Source organism: Pleurodeles waltl, chromosome 8 (assembly GCF_031143425.1).
Source record: "Pleurodeles waltl isolate 20211129_DDA chromosome 8, aPleWal1.hap1.20221129, whole genome shotgun sequence".
Classification (NCBI taxonomy): domain Eukaryota; kingdom Metazoa; phylum Chordata; class Amphibia; order Caudata; family Salamandridae; genus Pleurodeles; species Pleurodeles waltl.
Genome location: NC_090447.1, coordinates 1,236,372,967 through 1,236,393,555, shown reverse-complemented (window position 1 = coordinate 1,236,393,555; position 20,589 = coordinate 1,236,372,967). Strand labels below are relative to the sequence as shown.

Genomic DNA, 20,589 nt, shown 5'->3' with positions numbered 1-20,589 from the left:
GAATCACAGTTGGTGATAGCTGGCAGATGCAACGACCCCCTGCATCTGAAAACTGAATTTTCCCTAAAACAAAACCATACAGTACCCAGAAAGCTGAAGGTAGGCCTAGTTCAGTTCCACAGCAGACCACAAAATGTATTAGGATAAGGTCAATGCGATGTTAGAGCAGAGCTCTTCTTAGGACTCCCTTAGAAGATGTGCAGTAGAAATCTGAGCTGTTTTGGCAAGGGGAGAGTAGGAACCTCTAACTCAATGGCTGAAGTGTGTGTTGTTCCAAATAAGGTAGACGTGCTTCAAAACTAACACTGTTGTTGAGGCCTTTGGCCATTTTAATTATGTTTATTGCATTTTAAAATAACCATGGATTTCCAGTCTGTTGATGGGGAACAATTCTAGCATCTGAATACATGAAACATCTAGTGCTGGAAAACCACAATAATTACCTTTCTTTAGTGTCACCATTAGAAATGTGTTAAAGGTGTGATGATGATTGTCAAAGTTATTTAGGGCAATCTGTTCACAAAGAACAAAATATTTAAGTGTTGTGTTTCACAGTAACACAGCACTCAGTTACGGAACAAACTACAAATCTGTAATAGTGCCCTTTGTATGTTAGAACTGAATAGATAATTATCCATAGAACAATCAAACAAACTAGGTACAACTGAGAGGCCATACTAAATGATTTTAGGGTCATCCCAAAGCTGATGTATACCTTCTTAAGAAAACAGATTCCAATGCAAAACAACTAAGTACTATTGGTAAATAGATCATAGTTTAAAACACAATAGTGAAGTTCAGCCAACAATCAATGCAATTAAGAGTCTTTGCATTCTAGTTTTTAATAGGTTCACATAAGCTATGGAGATTTACAAGAAATGTGTATCAAAATGTTAGTTTTTTACAGTTGAAAAAACAGAGGCAAAATGCAGGACAAGATATATCTAGAACTTGCACCAACTCACGAGGAGTACAAAGTAATGAGGGAGGCTGTTTAGTCTCAGAAGCAGTTATGAAGAAGGCCAAAAAGTAAAACAGAGCATGGCACTGGCTGCTAATGTGGCACAGTGCTATGTGGTATGAGTGCAGCAGATTAAGAGTTCCAGCACCACCAGGCACAACCTGACATGAGATTAGGGAGGAGAAATGACATGACAGCTCATGTCTTTCAAGAAAAACGGGCAAAGAAGGCACCTCAAGGTGAGACAAGAGGGTTTGGAAAAGAGAAAACTAGCTGTGTTTCCCTAAATCAGAAGAGACTAGAGCTCTTTGTGGAAATGCACAGGCATACCCTGTGCACGGCTGGACTAATGTTAAATCTTGACAGCCGGGGAGGAGTGAGGAAATACATGAGTGAGGGCTGGGTAGACAACTAAAGAATATTTGAACAATACTAGGGTACAAATAAAAAGAAGAAAAATAAAGACAGCAGTGAAATGTATAAAATAAAATCCTATGGGCAATAGCCCAAGGAATAGCACTGCTAGGAAGAGAACATTCCACTTCAGAGGGAACCCTAACTGATTAATTTATTATATGATCTAATTTCCTTAGTCTTAGCTCTAAACTGCCAGACAGGCTTCTTCACATCTAGGGTGCAAGAGATCTTTCAGCATGTGAGGATGTTTTTTTAATTTTTTTTATTTTAAGAATCATAATGCTTTGTTTTCTATTGCAATCTGAAAAACTATCACTGAGAAAAATAACCTGTGCTCTAGCCTACTCTGCTCCTGAAAAAAAGGTTATGAAGTCTGAATTTTGCTAACTCTCTGAGAAGCGCATATGAAGGATGGCTTTAACCTTAAACTTGAAATGGTAACCCATCTGTTTAGGTAACAAGGGACCAGATGTACGAAAGGATTTTACCCATTCTGTGTCTATGGGAAAAAGCTTTCGTACATATGGCCCAAGATGTGTAGTTCCTCAGGAGGAGTAGGTCTTCGGATGATAGGAAATTTGTCCCCAAGTCCTCTGAAACATATGTCATGAACGTTGGCGAGAATGGAAATATGTAATTTGCTTATCCTACAAACAGCATAGCTGCTAAGTGTATATTCATGGGGGATATTTATAAACCCTATTCTGTGAAATCCAACAAGCAGGGTAGTGGCATTTTTCTGGAAACTACATAAAACTGTTAGACCTCTCCACACACAAGATCTTTTAGTTTTAACCCCCTTTAACTATATAACACAAACTCTACCCAACTGGGTTTCAGAGCTCTGTACAAAAAAACGTGTGAGAACACCAGTTAACATTTAGCAATTGATTTAAAGCTCATCTGAGGTCAACAATGCAGAAAATCCAATCAAAATACAGATATGAATAAACCTTCTTCAATACTTAGAGTAAGTATTGTAAAATATTTTCAGACCACTTTTATAATATATAAACAGTCTATCACACACTTGCTTATTCAATGGCAACATTATAACATTAACAAACTCAGGGAAAGTTGTTATACTATACTTAATAATCATTAAATTTATATATTGTATGTTAAGTGCACTGTTGATGAAGGAACTCTTTCAATGTCAAGCAAATCACTCACAACTTTAGCAAGTTGATGTAGAGGCTAGCCTCTGCCGGAGATCAGAGTCTCCTGATCTCCAACCTCCAAGTTACCTCCCCAAACCCAGCTACAATGCATCTATTGTGATCATTAGTTGCGGTTTGGATAGGGTGAGGGGTCTGCCGCCGGTCCTTTTGCAGTTGAGTAGCCACCTCTGCAGGTCTTTCACAGTCTCCTCTGACACAAGGATTGAATCTGACAGGTTCCCTTGGCCCTGAGCACCACTGGGACTTTAGACTCGACTGTATACTCTGCATGTGCCTCCTGGTGTGGTCCACCGGGAGGCTACAGGAGTCCAAGATGCCAAGAAGCTTGAGAGACACTATCACTGACATCTAGGTCAAAGGCTGAAACATCAGTATCATAACCCGAATCCCCTGGACTCATTGAGGTGGAGGAAAGGCACAGAAAATCACTGTATCCAGAATAACTCCGATGAATGGGAGGCACTGTGAAAGAGTCAGGTGTGACTTCAGTCCATTGAAGGAATAAAAAACACTATGTCCACAGGTCAGCTATTGTCTGGAGGTGGTCTGAGCTGAGTTTGAGTTGAGCTTGCCTACAGTAGCCAGTCCTCGAGGTAGGGAAAACTGGTATCTTCATATAACCACTCTGGGGCTTTTATCACTTTTTTTGGTACATGGTTATTGTCTTTACTAACCCATTTTTCGAATTTGTGTATTATGGATCCTTTTTGTATTCATTTATGAACCCTGCAGCCTTGAGAACGTTGGGAACTGGTCAAACGTGTTGGTTGCCAGTATACTTTAAGAAATTGACTCTTTTGTTTACAAGAAGCCATGGAATTATTCCTAAAATACTAAACCTGTACCATGGACGTATGGGACTATATTTCTATTTTTTGTAATATAGGAGCCAAACCTTTCCTTCATAATTATAGATATTGTTTGATTAGTACAACTTCTTGTACATTTTCTTTCGGGTGTTCTTTGATATTCTTTTATATGTTCAGTATGGTGAGGTTTCCCTTGTAGCATAGCGCTGAATACCAAGTGAGCAGGTATCTGTGTCTTTCTGTGCCTGACTACTAAACCCAGGTCCATGGATGTCTGAGGGTAATACCACTGCTACCTAATTATTGTGCAATTATTGTGCTGGCTTCAGCACTCCATTGTTTTGGGTTATCTACTTTAATAAAACTATACATTATACCCACATTAAATGATGACAGAGATAAACTACTAATAGAACTATTCCGAAACAAGGGGTTAGCAAACATTGTCTCTAACTCTGACAATAAGAAAGAAGGTTTAAGACACAAATTTACTGAACTAGAGAGTCTAAGAAAACGAGAATCGTCTCAGTGATGGGACTACAATATTCTCAAAAAATATTGGGGGGACAAAGAAGTACCCAGGGGACTAAAAATTATAATTGTTCCATCATTCTATGATCTCGAGGAAGACAACTGCTTAAATGGAAACAACTGTTACACAATTCTTCCTACAGCATGATGACTATTTTAATTAGACATGCTGAAAGAAAGGGAGAATCTATCATTCTAGAAATAGCTAAACTTGAAGAGGAGATTAAAGAATTAAACTTACCAGAAACCACTGAAAAGAATTATAAAATTGTAGATGATGTTCTTTTTGAACATTAATAATACATTGAAAACAATAACAAATTCATGAAAAGACAAGGGATGACAGTGACTACAAAAAACAGTAGGATTTTTAAACATTCATGAGTATTTGATAACATCAAAACTAGCCCGTCTACAAATTAAAGTCAAGAGACAATTCTAGCATTGCATTCCCTAGTGAGTCAGATGTGTCCATTATTATAAGTGATATCAATGATGGTCCCTCTACTAGTACTAAGACTCTGAGGACACTTAATCACACTTCATCCTCCACTTTTTTAGTACAAGTAGAAAGGTACTGCACAGGTACCAGATTGAACTACTATAAGCAATTCAAGAACACAGAAAAACAATAAGGGGAAAAACAGCAGCTAGTTAGCAAACAAAAGAAGCAGTGGTTATCAGGTCAGGGGCTCAAAATAAAATACTACAGTACCAATACTACACACATAGATGACAAGATCTGTACCACTGACATCGCAACACTACATTTTTCACATTATGATTTTAGCCAGGAACAGACCGCCTTACTATATGGAGGACTTAGATTTTGTCTCACATCTAGACCTGATTTCACTCAAACACACACTGACACCTACAAATGTGTACGCAAAATGAAACTTAACAAATCTTTTGTGTGCTAACCTCATTCTAGCAACACCCACATAACCACACACCAAGTGACATGTCACAAGACTATTAGAGATATACAGGACTTACAAATACTACTATCCTTAGACAAGACCGAAGCATTAACTCCAACTATAACAGATATCCTGACGGACATGGATACTACCACTAATCTAAATTTGGATAGTGGTCTACACCCCAAATACACATTTGTTACAAATATGCAACCAGACAATGCCATCAACATATTCTACAAGCTGGTGACCAATGAGTTACATACATGGGAGGATAACAACAGACTGAAGCATAAATATAGAACTGACAATCTTACAAACAAGGTGCGTAAAGCCCTTAAGCTTTTGACTCAAACATATGACATTACTATAAAAGAGGAAGATAAAGGGGGAAATATTGTTATTATGGATACAGAGTTACATCACAGAAATTGACAGACAACTAAAAGACACGAATCATACATCAAATTAGATCACAACCCTATAAATACAATTAACTCCAGACTGAAATATAACATCAAAGGTTGGCGGGACGCGTGCTTGATCACAGATCTTGAATTTAGATATCTGTTCAACCTCTGCCCCAAAGCAGCATGCATCTATATATTCCTCAAATGCGGGAAATTTCCTCCTGGGAGACATATCATTTCAGGGACTGGGTCACCCACTGAGCACATTTCTGAGTATACAGATATATACTTACAACCGTTTGTGTTTAATCTCCCTTCCTTTATACAGAGTATGAGGGATCTTTTGAAGATCCCCACTGATTTCACTTGGACTTATGAGTGCATGCTTGTGACACTGGTTATCGTTTCATTATATTCTTCAGTCCATAGAGACAAAGGTCTTCAGGCTGTATAATTCTCTCACTTGCAGACTTATTCACCATAACCAGCATGCTCACTGAAATGACGACTCCCTCACTTGATAACAATGTTTTTATTCAAAATCGTAACTGGTTTCGTCAATTGCAAGTTGTAGCCATGGGATCCAAATTTTCACCTTCTCTTGCAAATTTGTATGTGGGTTGGATTGAGTGATTCTATTTATACACAGACTGTTCCCTGAAAACATTTAATCCCTTCCCCGCCATGGACGTAATGGTTACGTCCTGTGGCGAGCGCTGAGGCTCCACGGACATAACTATTACGTCCTGGTAAAGGCCCTCGGGGGAAGTGCTACATGGCCCTCGGGGGAAGCGCTAGCTTCCCCCGAGGGCCATGGGCAGGGCTGGAAGGGGAATCGGTCTCCCTTCCACCCCCACCCGCCACCAATATCATCAGAAGGTGCAGGATGCGCTGGAAGCCATTTGCTTCCAGAGCGTCGAGGGAGAAGGAGATGAGTTTCTCCTCCAGCCGGATGCATGGCGGTGGGAGGGAGGAGGGGGTTTGCTCAAATAGAAGCATCGGGAGAAAGGAAAGGGTTTTCCTTTCCCTCAATGTCCTTTCAACATTCCTTCGGGCAGCAGGAATGCATGTCTCTTTCAGCGATCGGGCAGCAGGAATGCCTGCTAGACACCAGGGTTTTCTTTCAGGGTGATTTTATGTGTTGAGGAGCAGCCCCTTAGGCAAGGGACGCTCCCCTGGGGGGGCATAATGGTTTCTACCCACTTTGGGCAAGGGTGCTGGAAGCCAGGGATTGTTTTTGTGTGTTTTCTTTTGTGTGGGGGGCAGCCCCTTGGGCAAGGATCGCCCCTAAAGGGGGCAATATATTTTCTGCCATTTCGGCCTATTTTTTTTTTTAGGCCCATCTGAAACCACGATGACACCAGGGATTGTTTATTTTTGTTTCTTTCTGTGTGGGCGGGTGGTCCCTTGGTTTAGGGTCGCCCCCCAAAGGGGGCACAGCACTGTAGGCCATTTCTGCCCCTTCAACGTATTCTTTTTAGGCCCATCTGCCACCAAGCGGGGCAGAAGCCACTAAAGGCACCAGGGGAATTTCTAAATGTGTGGTGGCAGGGTGTTTGTCGACTAGCAAAGTATTTGCATATGTGATTATAATGTTTTATTTCTCCTTTTTAGTTCAAATCTTTTGCTTCGGTTCCTGTGACTCCTTGCTGTTTTGGCAGTGGTTGACCAGCAGTTTGTGTAGTTGCATGTTTTAGGTAAGAAAAAACAATGTACTCCAAATGACTATTGTTCCCATGAATGAATAACATTTTGTAAGTTGTGTACTAAATGCAGGATTTGTGTGAAATTGTTTTTAGATTAGTGTACGATGATATGTGTGTTGTCTTATGTGTAATTTTCTTTTTTTTTGTGGGATATCATTGGTGATTGCTGTGGTTGTGCAGAGCAGCTGCTGGTAAGTCTAGCTTTTTAAGGCAAGTGAGTGGTATAGTTTTCGAGTTTTTAACTCTTAGTGATAAAGCCACACTTTGTTGATGAATTATCCTACACAGTGCTGGTTGTTGGTGGTGCATTTGTCCTGTTACTTTTTGTAGGAGGGATCATGGCTGGCCGTAGGATAACCGCTCAGCAGGTGTGCTTTTTGAGTTGTCTTTTGACTATGATTATAAGACTGACTCTGCATCTGAGGCAGAGGAGGAAGTGCTAGATTCTGGCAGTGAATTTACTGTCAGAGAGGAATCATTTGATGATGAAGCCACTCTGAAGTGCCTGTTGTGGGGGAGGACACCGATGTCCCAATCATGCAGCAGCCAGCGGCTGAAAGGCTTGCCACTGGAAGACCTAAACTCTGGGTTGCCTCAAACATGGAGCAACCATAGTTGCTTGCCTTTATTGGTCTCCCAGAATATAGAGTGAATACGGAAAACTTTTTGCCTGTCAATTTCTTTTAGTTGTTTATGGATGATGTATTTTTGGAAGAGATTGTTGGGCAGACTATTTTGTATGCGGAGAAGTATTTGAGGGACAATGCTGCCAGACTTAGGCCAAACTCTAGAGCAAACCGGTGGATTCCCACAAATCTGGAAGAGTTGAAAAAGTTCTTGGGTTTAACTTTTTTGATGGGGCAGATAAGGAAGCCATCACTGTCTTCATATTGGTCTACTACTAGTCCCTTGATGGCAACTGCTATATTTCCTGCAACCATGAGTCGTAACTGGTATGAGCTTCTTCTTCGGATACTGCATTTTGTTGATAATGCTTTAGACTTGCCACAAGATCACCCTGATTCTGACCGTCTTTTTAAGATTAGACCTGCCCTTGATCATTTTGTAGATTGGTTTTCAGAGGTCAATGTTCCAGGCAAAGAAATATCTGTAGATGAGTCTTTGGTCCTGTTCAAGGGTTGTTTGTTTTTTAGGCAGTACATTCCTAGCAAGAGGGCACAGTATGGAATTAAATTGTATATGCTGTTTGAAAGTAGTACAGGATATGTTCATAATTTCCGGGTCTACACTGGTAGGGATTCCTGTATTGACCCCCCCTTGGTAATTCATCCACTTTTGGAGTTAGCAAGAAAATTGTCTGGGAACTTGGTAGACGACTGTTTAACAAAAGTCACCATTTGTATGTAGATAACTTCTACACTGGAGTGCAGTTGTTCAAGGAATCGTTCAGAGTGGACAGTGTTGCTTGTGACACAATCCGCTCTAACCGGAAAGGCTATTCAAGAGAGATTGTCTGTAAAATACTTGAGAAGGGACAGTGCAGTGCCTGCGGAATGATGAGCTGCTAGCTGTGAAAATTGGAGACAGGAGAGATGTCTACATGCTAACCACCATCCATGATGAGAGTACTTCGCCTGTGGTTGTCTGAGATCCAGTTGTTGAACTGCGCAAACGTGTGCATTTTAGACTACAAAAAGCACATGGGTGGTGTTGATTGAGTAGATCAGAGGTTGGAACCTTACACTGCTGCTCGTAAGGCTTATGTTTGGTATACGAAATTAGCGATTCACCTGTTCCACTTGGCAATTTTTAATATTTTTATTGTGTTCAAGAATAGTTCTCCAGAGTCAAAGTTGACATTTGTGAAATTTCAGGAGTCTGTCATAGCGAGCCTTGTTGTGCTGGAACAGGCAAAAGTTCCTAGAGAAGAAGTGGTGGAGAATGTGGCTAGATTGAAGGATCACCACTTTGCTGAGCACATTCCTCCTACAGCCAAAAAAAAACTTTCCTGCTAAGAGATGTAGAGTCTGTGCTCGAAGAGGTGTCCGTATGGAGACTAGGATGTATTGCCTTGATTGTCCATCAAAGTCTGGGCTGTGTGTGGGTGGCTGTTTCAGGAGTTACCACACTCAAAAACATTATTGGGAACTATCATGAGCGTAAACTGCCTGTTTTATATTTTCATATGTTCAGTTTCACGGTTGCCATTACTGTCATGTATTTAGTTACAGTCTTTGTGTTTGTAGTTTTGTACTTATTTCAAATTAGTTAGTGGTTTCTTAGAGGGTTTTTTGTTGCAAAAAAAAAAAAAAGTGATGGTGGTGTGCATGGAATGCCGCTTGGCTGGCGGTTTGCATGGAGTTGCGCTTGACTGGCAGTGTGCGTGGAGTGGCACTTGGCTGGCAGTGCAAATAGTGACTTGCTGTTGGCCACTGTTACATACTAACGGAACACCAATTCACAAACTCCTATCACCTAGTGTGATTGCTGTGTCAGGTATGTGGGTGCATAAAAGTGATGGACCCTTGAATGGCGCTGTCTGTTGATGCGAGTGTTGTAATGTGCTGGGCCCGTGGCTGGCGGCGTGAATGGTCTTGTGCATGTCATGTATGAAAGGTGTGTGAATGGTCTGTAAAGCGGTTGGTGCCTTGTCGCGGCTTTACTGCTCACGAGCTGTGAGTCATTGGTTCCGTTTTGTTGGCCTTTCAATTATTAACAGTGCATTTTTTGTGAAATCTCTTGTTAATAAAATTTGACTCACTCACCCTCGTGTCAAATCCAACCAGTATGTGTGGTGAAAATGAGAAAACCTGCTCCACTGTAAGCATGCGTCGCAGCACATCCGTGACATACTAGGTGTCTTGGGTGGGACTCCGGTGATGAAGCATGCCACCAACTTCGTTAGTGGGTGAGGGGTCTTTTAACATAATCTAAGTGTGTTTCTTTTCACAATTTTAGTGTTTGGAACATCACAGAAGGACGTGGACACATCAAAATGATCCTTTACAAAACTACCTGGGTTTTCGGGGACAGCAGGTGAGGCCTTCATCTAGTGAAACCTACCAAACCCAGACATCTTTTAAAACTAGACACCCGGAGGAATCCAGGGAGGTGTGGCTTGTGTCTGCTTAAAAAGCATATTTTCTTCACTTTTCTTTGTAGGATTACCCTGCTGTCACACATTTCCTACCACCCAGCGTTCCTCTCAATCTCCCAAGTAAAATGATTCCTCACTTGTGTGGGTCCTCAAAGCAGAGTCAGCCTAAAAATGTATAAAAGAAAAATTTGTGCATATCAACTCGCTGTGCTATCCCCTCAATCTCTACATGTTTTTGGCCTTTTCCTGTTGCAGGCACATAGGCCACCCACACAACTGAGGTACCATTTTTATTGTGAGACCTTGGGGAACACTGGGTAGAAGGAAGTTTGAGGCTCCCCTCAGATTCTAGAACCTTACATCACCGAATGTGAGTAAAAAGTATTTTTTTGCCAAATTTTCAGGTTTGCAAAGGATTCTGGGTAACAGAACCTGGCAAGAGCCCCACAAGTCACCCCATCTTGGATTCCCCCAGGTGTCTGCTTTCAGAAATGTCCAGCTTTGCTAGGTTTCCCTAGTTGCCTGCTGAGCTAGAGGCCAAAATCCACAGCTAGGCACTTTGCAAAAAACACAGGCCAGTTTTCTTTGGGAAAATGTGATGTGTCCATGTTGTGTTTTGGGGCATTTCTTGTCGCAGGCACTAGGCCTACCCACACAAGTGAGGTACCATTTTTATCAGGAGATTCGGGGGAACGGTGGGTAGAAGGAAGTCTGTGATTCTCCTCAGATTCCAGAACTTTCCATCACCAAAATAAGGGGAAAAAGTGTTTTTTTTGTGTGCAAAATTGTGAGGTTTGCAAATGATTCTGGGTAATAGAACCTGGTGAGAAGCTCCACAAGTCACCCCACCCTGGATTTCCCTAGGTGTCTAGTTTTAAAAAATGAACAGGTTTGGTAGGTTTTCCTAGATGCTGGCTGAGCTAAAGGCCAAAATCCACAGCTAGGCACTTTGCATAAAACTGGTCAGTTTTCTTTGGGAAAATGTGATGTGTCCATGTTGCGTTTCCTGTTGCTGGCATTAGTCCTACCTACACAAGTGAGGTACCATTTGTTTCGGGAGACTTGGGGAACACAGAATAGAAGAACAAGTGTTTTTGCCCCTTGTGTTTCTCTACATTTTTTCCTTTTAAATGTAAGACAGTGTGTAAAAAAGATGTCTGTTTGAGAAATGCCTTGCAATTCACATGCCAGTATGGGGACCCAGGAATTCAGAGATGTGCAAATAACCACTGCTTCTCAACACCTTATCTTGAGCCTATTTTGGAAATACAAAGGTTTCCTTGATACCTATTTTTGACTCTTTATATTTTACCAAATAAATTGCTGTATAACCAGTATACAATAAAAACCCATTGCAAGGTGCAGCTCATTTATTGGCTCTGGGTACCTAGGGTTCTTGATGAACCTACAAGCCCTATATATCCCTGCAACCAGAAGAGTCCAGCAGACGTTACGGTATATTGCTTTTGAAAATCTGACATGGCGGGATAAAGTTACAGAGTAAAACATGGAGACAAATGGCTGTTTTTTTCACCTCAATTTCATTTTTTTTTATATCATCTGTTATTTTTTGTAGGAAAACCTTGTAGGATCTACACAAATGACCCCTTGCTGAATTCAGAATTTTGTCTACTTTTCAGATATGTTTAGCTGTCTGGGATTCAGCATTGGTTTCACACCCATTTCTGGCACTAACCGGAAGGAGGCTGAAAGCACAAAGAAATAGTAAAAATGGGGTATGTCCCAGTAAAATGCCAAAATTGTGTTGAAAAATGTGGTTTTCTGATTCAAGTCTGGCTGTTCCTGAAAGCTGGGAAGATGGTGATTTTAGCACCGCAAACCCTTTGTTGATGCCATTTTCAGAGGGAATAAAACAAGCCTTCTTCTGCAGCCTTTTTGTCCCCATTATTGTTTTTTTTAAAAAACACATTGTTTGCTGTATTTTGGCTAATTTCTTGGTCTCCTCCAGGGGACCCACAAACTCTGGGTACCTCTAGAATCCCTAGGATGTTGGGAGAAAAGGACACAAAATTCTCATGGGTAGCTTATGTGAACAAAAAGTTATGAGGACCTAAGCACGAACTGCCTCAAATACCCCAAAAAAAGGCTTGGCACCTGAGGGGGAAAAGGCCTGGCAGCAAAGGGGTTAAACAGCATAATTTACTGGGGGAGATTTATTGATGATGTTATTCTAATTTGGACTGGGAACGTAGACAGACTACATCACTTTATTTTCTTAACAGAAATCCATATAAGATTTATTTTACATATTACAGTTACACACACACACATAGGAGATTTATATGTTACTCTTTAAGTAGGGTAGTCCAAGATTTTTCCTAAACTTTTCAGAAAAAACGCAGCAAGTCATTTGATTCTTCCTGCAAACAACTGCATATCTGAAATTGCAAACAAAGGCTATACCTTATGGAGGGATGACACACCTTAGGCTTTACTGTAATAATGACAAGGTTTTTCGTTTTGAACTAGAGGCTTTAGAAAAGAGAGTCTTGAAAAATTTGACACCCTAGGGAGATCATCCAGCAAGCAAAACAAAGACTAATGAGTGTCAATAGACAGACTCTTTCAAGTAGAAAAACACCTTTTCTAGGAATAATCAAGTTATCATTCATCACATTGTAGAATAGTTTCAGTCATATTTTGTATAACCTCTCGCACAAACACAGGCACATTTTAGGGTTGGATAACACTCTTAGTATGATGATCCCTAAGAAACCAAGGGTTACATGCAGCAGAGGCAAAACGTAACATGTTTTGCCCAAATCTGGAACCTCAAAAGACCAGGGTTAATCCAAGTTGGTTACCACCACTATCCAAAGGATTCTAAAAAAGTGGTTCATGCAAGGTTTGTCCTTTTACATTTGACAGGTTGAGACATTTCCAATACAATATTAATATTACATACCATCTTGAACATTTCAACTGTAACACTAAATATGTGGTTTATTGTATCCTATGCATTTGTCATAAGATATATGTGGGTAGCACAACTCACCCGCTTAAGGAGAGAATCCAAGAACACATTAGAACTATCAGAAATAGGGACAGTAACTACCCATTATCAGTTCATTTTTGTGCCAAACTTGCCACTCTTGAATTGACCAAATTAAGATTTTATGCTACTGCTCAGATACACCAGACAGGCGGTAACAGAGTCTATATAATAACGAAATTGGAGACATACTGGATAACTAAAATTAGAGCAGTTGTCTGTGGACTTAATTCTGACAGGGAACTGCTTGTTATTTTGATGGGTTAAGGCATTATTGTCAGTTGTGCATTCTTCACAATTGTTTTTATTATTTGATGCCATTGAGTGCTCAACACTTGGGTACTTATTTAAAAGATTACGTATCCAGTCGAACCTAGTATAATTGCATCTGTGAAATACTACAATATCCGGGTTTCACTATTGCAAGGCCTATCTCTCTCTCATAGGTTAACATGGGGATTACATTTAAATCCCTCTTAAGTGTAATTTCCCGTTGAAAGCAGATAGAGATATGGAGTTTGGGGTCTTTGAACTCAAAAGAGTTGGTTTTTAGATTGTCTGTTTGAAATGCCACTTTTAGAGACGGGGCATTTTCTTGCTTAACCATTCTGTGCCTCTGCCTGCCTGTGGAATCCACGTCTGGGTCAGACTGACAGTTGGGCTGTTTGTGAATTCACTCTAGACAGTGACACAAAGGGACTTGAGGTGTGCCCTGCATATCCTGATGAGTTTCCTGGGCTAGTGTGGGGAGGGAGGAGCTGACACCTGCACCTGAAATGGCTGTGCCAGTCCTCATACAATGCAGTCTCTGACCCCTCAGAGTGGGTCTAGGGCCAGGCCTGGGCAAGGCAGGATCTTGTGAACAACAGAGACTTTCCTTTCAAGTCTGCCTACTTCAAAGGCAGAAATGAGTATAAGTAGTGCACCCAAAACCCCAGACTTTGAGAACACTTCTGGATCAAGAGGAACCTCTGCCAAGGAGAAGAGCTGAAGAACTGGAAGAGGAGTACTGCCCCTTTGCTTTGCTGGGTTGGCCTACAGTTGCTGCTTCTGCCTTAAAGAGGACAAAGACTGGAATTTGCTGTGTATCCTGCTTGTGAAGTTGATCCAAGTGCTTGAAATACAGTTTGCCTCCTGTTGGGAGTCTCAGGGATATCAACGACTTCAGTTTCATCTGCCTACAGCACAGGGAACAGTGTGTTTTGTGCTGCAACAGAAGAAAAACCGCCACGATGCCATCAACGATGCCGCTGCCTGCACCAAGACCCGACGTCGCCACACTGAGCTGTGCCCCGCTTCACACGCAGTCATCAACGCCAGTGATCCTGACGTAGTCATCAGCCAGGAGTTCGATCTGAAAAGCGTGTGACTTCAAAGGTCCGACGACCCCTGCACGACCTCCAGAACCAATGCCCACCTACACCTGCCGATGTCAGTGACGCCGCATCCCGGATCTCATCACGAGGATTAAGACGCCCTACATTTCCAAGGTACTGTTTGTGGGTCTCCCAGACACCGTAGCTGGCCCGTGACCCTGCAGTCGGCCTGAACTGTTGGATTTGTTGTTCATGACACCATGATAGCCCGACTAAGCTATCGACTTCAAGGAACTGTATTTTTAAGTAATATTTGGAAAATGCATATCTTTATTACTGTATGTTGGATTTTTCTAGCTTTGGTCTTGTTTTACACAAATAAATATTGGCTATTTTTCTAAAACTGGTGTGGTATCCTTTTGTAGTATTTTCACTGTATGTCTGTGTGTTATGTGCAAATGCTTTACACATTGCTTCTGAGATAAGCCTGACTGCTCGTGCCAAGCTACCAAGGGGGTAAGCAGGGGTTATCTGAGCTGGGTATCCCCCTTAACCTGACTAGCATGAAGGTCCATACTTTGACAGGGTGTAAACCTACTGACAACTAGGGACCCCATTTTCTAGCAATTATCAATAAATCTTTAGTGACGTGCTTCAAACATGTACCTGGTACCTCCGATCTCTCAGAAACAGGAGCCCGTTGTCCGTATATGGGTATAGTCGTTCTTCAACTTTTCTGCGCACTAATAGCTCCACATCTGGTCACCCGGCCTGATGCACACAGCAATCAGCTATATGATAGGGAAAATAATAGTAGGGATGAAGCTCTGATGTGGGCCTCTTTCTACTGGTAAAGATTTAGACAGCATTTTTACCTTAACTTGGCCCACATGGTTACACAGCACTTCTACATATCTGCAGGGATAGGGGCTGAAGTTCATCCTCCTCAGCACCTCCTAAAGAAAAAGCCAGCTGACCAATTGAAGGCCTTAACAAGAAGCCATAACTAGGGCATTGGTACCTGCCAGTTCATATACTTTGGCCCGAGCCAGATGCAGGCATTACGACAGTGACACATGGTGCAACCAGGCATTAAACCATTTGGGTCACTGTGCACAATGTTGTTCACTACTCAGCCCAGTCTCATGGAAAATAACTTTTGCCATCAGCTTTCCCTGAACCTTGGTTTAGTTTGAAATAGGACTTGGTTTTCCCCTTGACCTCGTCAGTGAAATTATCCTCTAAGACCACCAGGGGCGGTTCCTCTGCAATTGTGGAGAAGCGTCGCCCTACTGGCTAAGAACCAGCAGGAGAAAAGTAAAACGATACTTGAATATTGTTTTATTTTTCTGCTGCTGGCTCAGCCTGCATGTAAAGGGATGGGTGGGGCTGGGGCATGGGAAGTGGGAGAGGGGATGAGGAATCAAGTGCACCTAAGTGTGCATGTGTGTTTGGCCAATCGTCTCAGGACAGCCAAACACACATGCTCACTTAGGTTTCTCCAGCCCGGCTGTGTACACAGCAGGCTGGAGAAACTGCACAGGCACCATGGGTGTGTCTAGGCAGCAGTTCAAGCCGCTCAGACCAATCCTGACGCTGCTTTCATGATAGCTTTAGAATGAAAGCAGCACCAGCATTGCTGGGGAGCCTGTTCAGGTGTCCCAGTGAATGCTGGGACACCAGAACAGGAAAGGAAGACGAGTGAGGTGACAGAAGTCGACTGCAGCAAACTGTGTCTTTTATTTTTCTTTAAATTTATTTGTCCCCCCGCCCTCTCCCACCAACACTCCCCTCCCCCCCCCCTTTGATATTTGCAGGAGCTGCCGCGGAAGACCACCAAATGTTACAGAGTCATATCTGGGTAGGCTCATACTTGATTCACTATCTGAATTCCATAACCTTATAAAGGAACTCTTCCTTCAACCTCGTTTCTCATTAAGACATCAAACTCCTCGGTGACGTACAATATCCTTATAATGAACAGCAGGAGTACTTAATCCCATATATTATTTTTCCAGTGGGCACTGCTAGTAGGAGGTTTGTGAGAGTTTTCAATGCCTCTCGGAAAGGCGTGGGCAGTAAATAAGCACGCAGAAGGGAAGGCCCAGGATTGCCTTCAAGGGAAACGGATATTAATACATATTGTCAAAATTTACAGGTTTGTACTTTGGATAAATGAAACGAGATGGGTTTACGCAATAAAATTCCTATCCCTCTGGAGCACTAGGTGAATCCTGAATGCAAGACTCGTGTATACACATTGCAGCCAATGAAGCTATACCTTGTACCTAGGTGGTGTGTTTCTCGTAGAAGAATTGCATTTGCGGAAATGTGTTAAATTATTCCTAGCTGCAACAGCTGGCTCACTATTCATTCTCAACTAAGTTTCCTTTTCTCTGTATTTCCATTAAATGCATTAATTCCTCTACGTCAGTCTCTGCTCTCTATACATACAGCATCGTGATCTCTTAATCCTGCCACTTGCTTTCTTCTATCGGTCCCTTGACCACCTAGGTTGATTCGCTTTAGAGTTCATTTAACGTGTTGCTCCAGAAATCTGAAAAGAGCTCCCCCTAAACACTGAACGTGCATCAGCTTTACCAATCTTCAAAAAAACTGCTAAAATGAAATCTATTGGCATCACCTAATTAAGTATGATACGAGATTATATGCCAGCTGTGTTTTTCCCATTGGTCTACTGAATGTCTGCTTTTGGGCTGCGCTTCACATAAAGGCACCCCACTAAAGACAGAGACCTATATCTGTGCACCCTCGAAATGGAAGAGGGGTTTCGATCATCCATCACGTCACCGTGCTGCAACCGACTTTCCTCAGTTACCTAAGGCGTCTCTTATCTAAATTACTAAAAGTATTCAAAGCATTTTTCTAATGGTTCACAGGTTTGTCGCAGTGGGACGAAAAAAAGAGATACGATCCTTTGTTGTTTTGACAAATCAATATGACCTTCCTTTGAAGTAAGGATTGTTTGTACAGTAAACTAATTTAAATGCTATTTAGAGCTGTACAACCGTTTGTGCGCTTTTTAAAGAAAGGGAATGACAAAGGTTTATTTCGCGTCTTACGTTAAATTGACTGTAGTAGGAAGTCTATTTTGTTATGCCTTAATATATCGGTATCAGGCCCTCAAAGTTAAAGAAAAAGTACGGTTCAGTACCTGGACTCTCAGGTCCGACATCTGACTTAGAAGGTCTTCAAAAAGTTCTCTATCAGCTGCAGGAAGCTCTGCAGACAGAACTACTCCCACATAACAGCCAACAACTTGAGACATCACGTCTGGGAACATGTACACTCCAGTGTTGTAATGCAGAACTGGTGACTGGGTACACATGAGAGGATACAACCAATCGCAAACCTGCAAGACAAAAAGGTTTCAAAAGTTTAGAAGAAAAGAGTGATGTATCAGTGAAATAACATATAACGACAAAGGTACAAAGTGCTTCACAAGACAACCAACTCTGATATCAAACCCTGCCACTGTGGTTTTTGGAATTACTTCCTTTCGCGATAAGCGTCCACTACAGCTGCTTATTAAATGGGTCAATGAAACATGTTGAAACAGACTGTGCGGTTTAATACTAGCCGAAATCGTTTATATGCTTTGACAGAGAATGCTGCTAACAAAGACATCACAATTCTTGAGCTGGGTGTAAAATATTAACCAGTGAGTTGAGTCAAACGTTCATCAAATTGCCTTCGAGTGGCATATGCCTCAGCAACTGCTGAATGTGATCGTGTGCTCCATAAATACGTCTTAAAAAGCATTCAACACTTCCTTACCTCTCCCCCCAAAAAATCTTGGCGTTTTAAGACAACCTTGCAACAATTAGGGGCAATAGATGGAAACGTAACGAACTGGGAGCCACTAGTTCTGCCTAATCGGATCTTCATCGAATTCTGGGCATCTCCCATGGTAGCTTTCCAGTCGCTGACATTGCTAAATATGTACACGATTTCTAGGCACTACAACCTAGCTGCTCCCAACACATGACCAACGAATCCAACTCAATTATGAAGAGTTGTGCATGCATGTTATGCGACCTCTGCTGACTGCACTTCGCTACAAAGTGAGGAATGAGGTAGGCAGAGAGGGAAGGGACAGAATCGGCCTATAATTCACAGAATGTTGTGCGAATAAACTAGCCAAATGCAGCTTAACTGGCTGTGCCTTGATTCTCCAAAAACAAAAGTCTTACTCCTAGCCCTAAAGACTGCTCCCCTTAACTCCCTCCCTAGGGCAGCCATTCGCTACTTTCTTTTTTGGGCACAAAACAATTAAGTTGCTTACCTTTGGTAATGTTTTATCTGGTACAGGAACCTAGTGCATCTCCTGCAGGCACCAGAGTGGATCATGAAGATTTTCATAGCAAATTCCTTGCAGGCTGGGAGGTGGCATCTTGTGTCTCCTTTTTGGTTCTGTCCCACACAGGTCGCAATATTGGGCCCAATATAACTCTGCGACCTACGCGTGCTGTCAGTTTCTTTCCAACCGCTGTCTACGCCGCTTTCAGGCACAAAGCCCACACAAATCAGAATATGCCAGGGTGTGGATCTCTAACTTTGGGATTGCATTAATGAGCTGTATGAGTCCATTCCACAGAATGGGGAGGAGGAAGGGTTGGGGAGAAATCTGCAGTTAGAGATTCTAGAAATGGAGTTACCAAAGGTAGACAACTTGTTCTTCTGATAGAGACTTCTTACATTGGGAACAGAAACCAATGCAGTACCTCCCCATGTGGTGAGTCTGTGGAATTAAACAGCTAGGTAGATGTCCAAGACTGTCACACCATGCCCCAGCACAGTAGTAGCAGCCTTTCCTCTGGTGAAAAGAGCATGCAAGCCTTCTGGGAGCTGCTTCTCAGCTGTCCCATAGCAGATTCTCTTATTAATAAAACAATCTGTTGGCAGATGGTTCTCTTTAGTTCCACTTTCAGCTTTTTGGCACCATTGAAGCCCAAAGGAAGAGGGTTGTCTAATCTATGGTCTCTGTTCCATTCGATGAAAAAACTGAGGGCTTCATTAGGTCAAAGATGATAGAGCAGCTCATCTTCCTTGGATGGGTCAGATGGTGCTTAAAAAGATGGCAAAGCAATGGGTTGACCTTTTATGGAAGGGTGTAACTACCTTTGACAACAAAGCCACATTTGTCCGGAGGATCATTTTGTCTGGAAAGAAATATGTGTAAGGTTGTTAAATAGACAAAGCCTGAAGTTTACTCACTTGTGCAGATATGACAGAGATGAGAAAAACTGTCTTTATAATCAAATGGCGTATAGGACAGCTGTGCATTGTTTAAATTGGGGTTGCAATGTGGTATCACAAAAGGTGGTGGTGGCAACATGGATTAGCCTTTTCAAGAAACACATCACAACTGGTTATTTAAAAAGAGATGGCTGATCAGGTAACTGTAGGAAGGCCAAAAGGGCCAAAAGATGACCCTTAACTGTTGCCACAGCAAGACCTTGCTGAGCTGGAGAGAGATAAAACAATAAAATGTCAGACAGCTCTGTCTGTGAAGGCTGAATGTCGTGGGAGGAATGCCAGACAACAAAATTTTCCCAGCATCCTGCAGATACAGTTTTTGTGGAAGTACACCTGATTGCCAGGAGGGGACCAACTACTTTGAGAGCAAGATTAAGAGCCACCAACTGTTGCTGTTCAACCTCCGTGCATAGAGGTGTAGGATGTGAAGACTGGGTACAAGAACCGGCCCTGCGGCTGCAAAAGGAGGTCCGCCCCAAAGGGCAGCCAAATCAGAGAATGCATGTTCATGGCTAGAAAGAATTATGGGTCCCACATTCTCCTCATTCAGGCCAGAGCCACCAGATAATTTGGGCCTGGTCTTCTTGAACTTTTTCACTAGTCTGGACAGGGGAGGCAGGGGCTGAAAAGTGTACTGAAATCCCGAGCCCCAATTCAGGAGGAAGACATCTCCAAGGAAAAACGGCCTTGAGAAATGTAAAACACAAAAGCTCAAGCAATTAATGTTCTCTGCAGTGGCAAATAGATCGAACCAAGGTTTCCCATTGTTGGAAGACTCCCTTTGACATCTCAGAGAGTAATTGCCACTCGTGATCTGCTAGGCAATGTTGGCTGTGTTTTATCTACCCTAGAGTTTTAAGATCCTGTCAGGTAATAGGTACTCCTGGTTCAGGACTCACAACTCTACACCGCTCAGTTTGTTGCAGTATCACATGGCAATTTTGTTGACTGTGAGCACCTGTAACAGTTCCTCCCTGAAAGCTG

At 42.1% G+C, this 20,589-nt stretch overlaps 1 protein-coding gene across 2 annotated transcripts in view; it reads right to left on the bottom strand.

Moving 5' to 3' along the window:
• Nucleotides 1–20,589, bottom strand: part of SPART (spartin) — a 283,559-nt gene that overhangs the window by 161,641 nt on the left and 101,329 nt on the right. For both annotated transcript variants that reach the window (XM_069205523.1, XM_069205524.1), the window contains exon 3: nucleotides 17,501–17,698. In XM_069205523.1, the coding sequence (XP_069061624.1) occupies nucleotides 17,501–17,698 (198 nt within the window). The remainder of the gene's footprint in view (nucleotides 1–17,500; nucleotides 17,699–20,589) is intronic.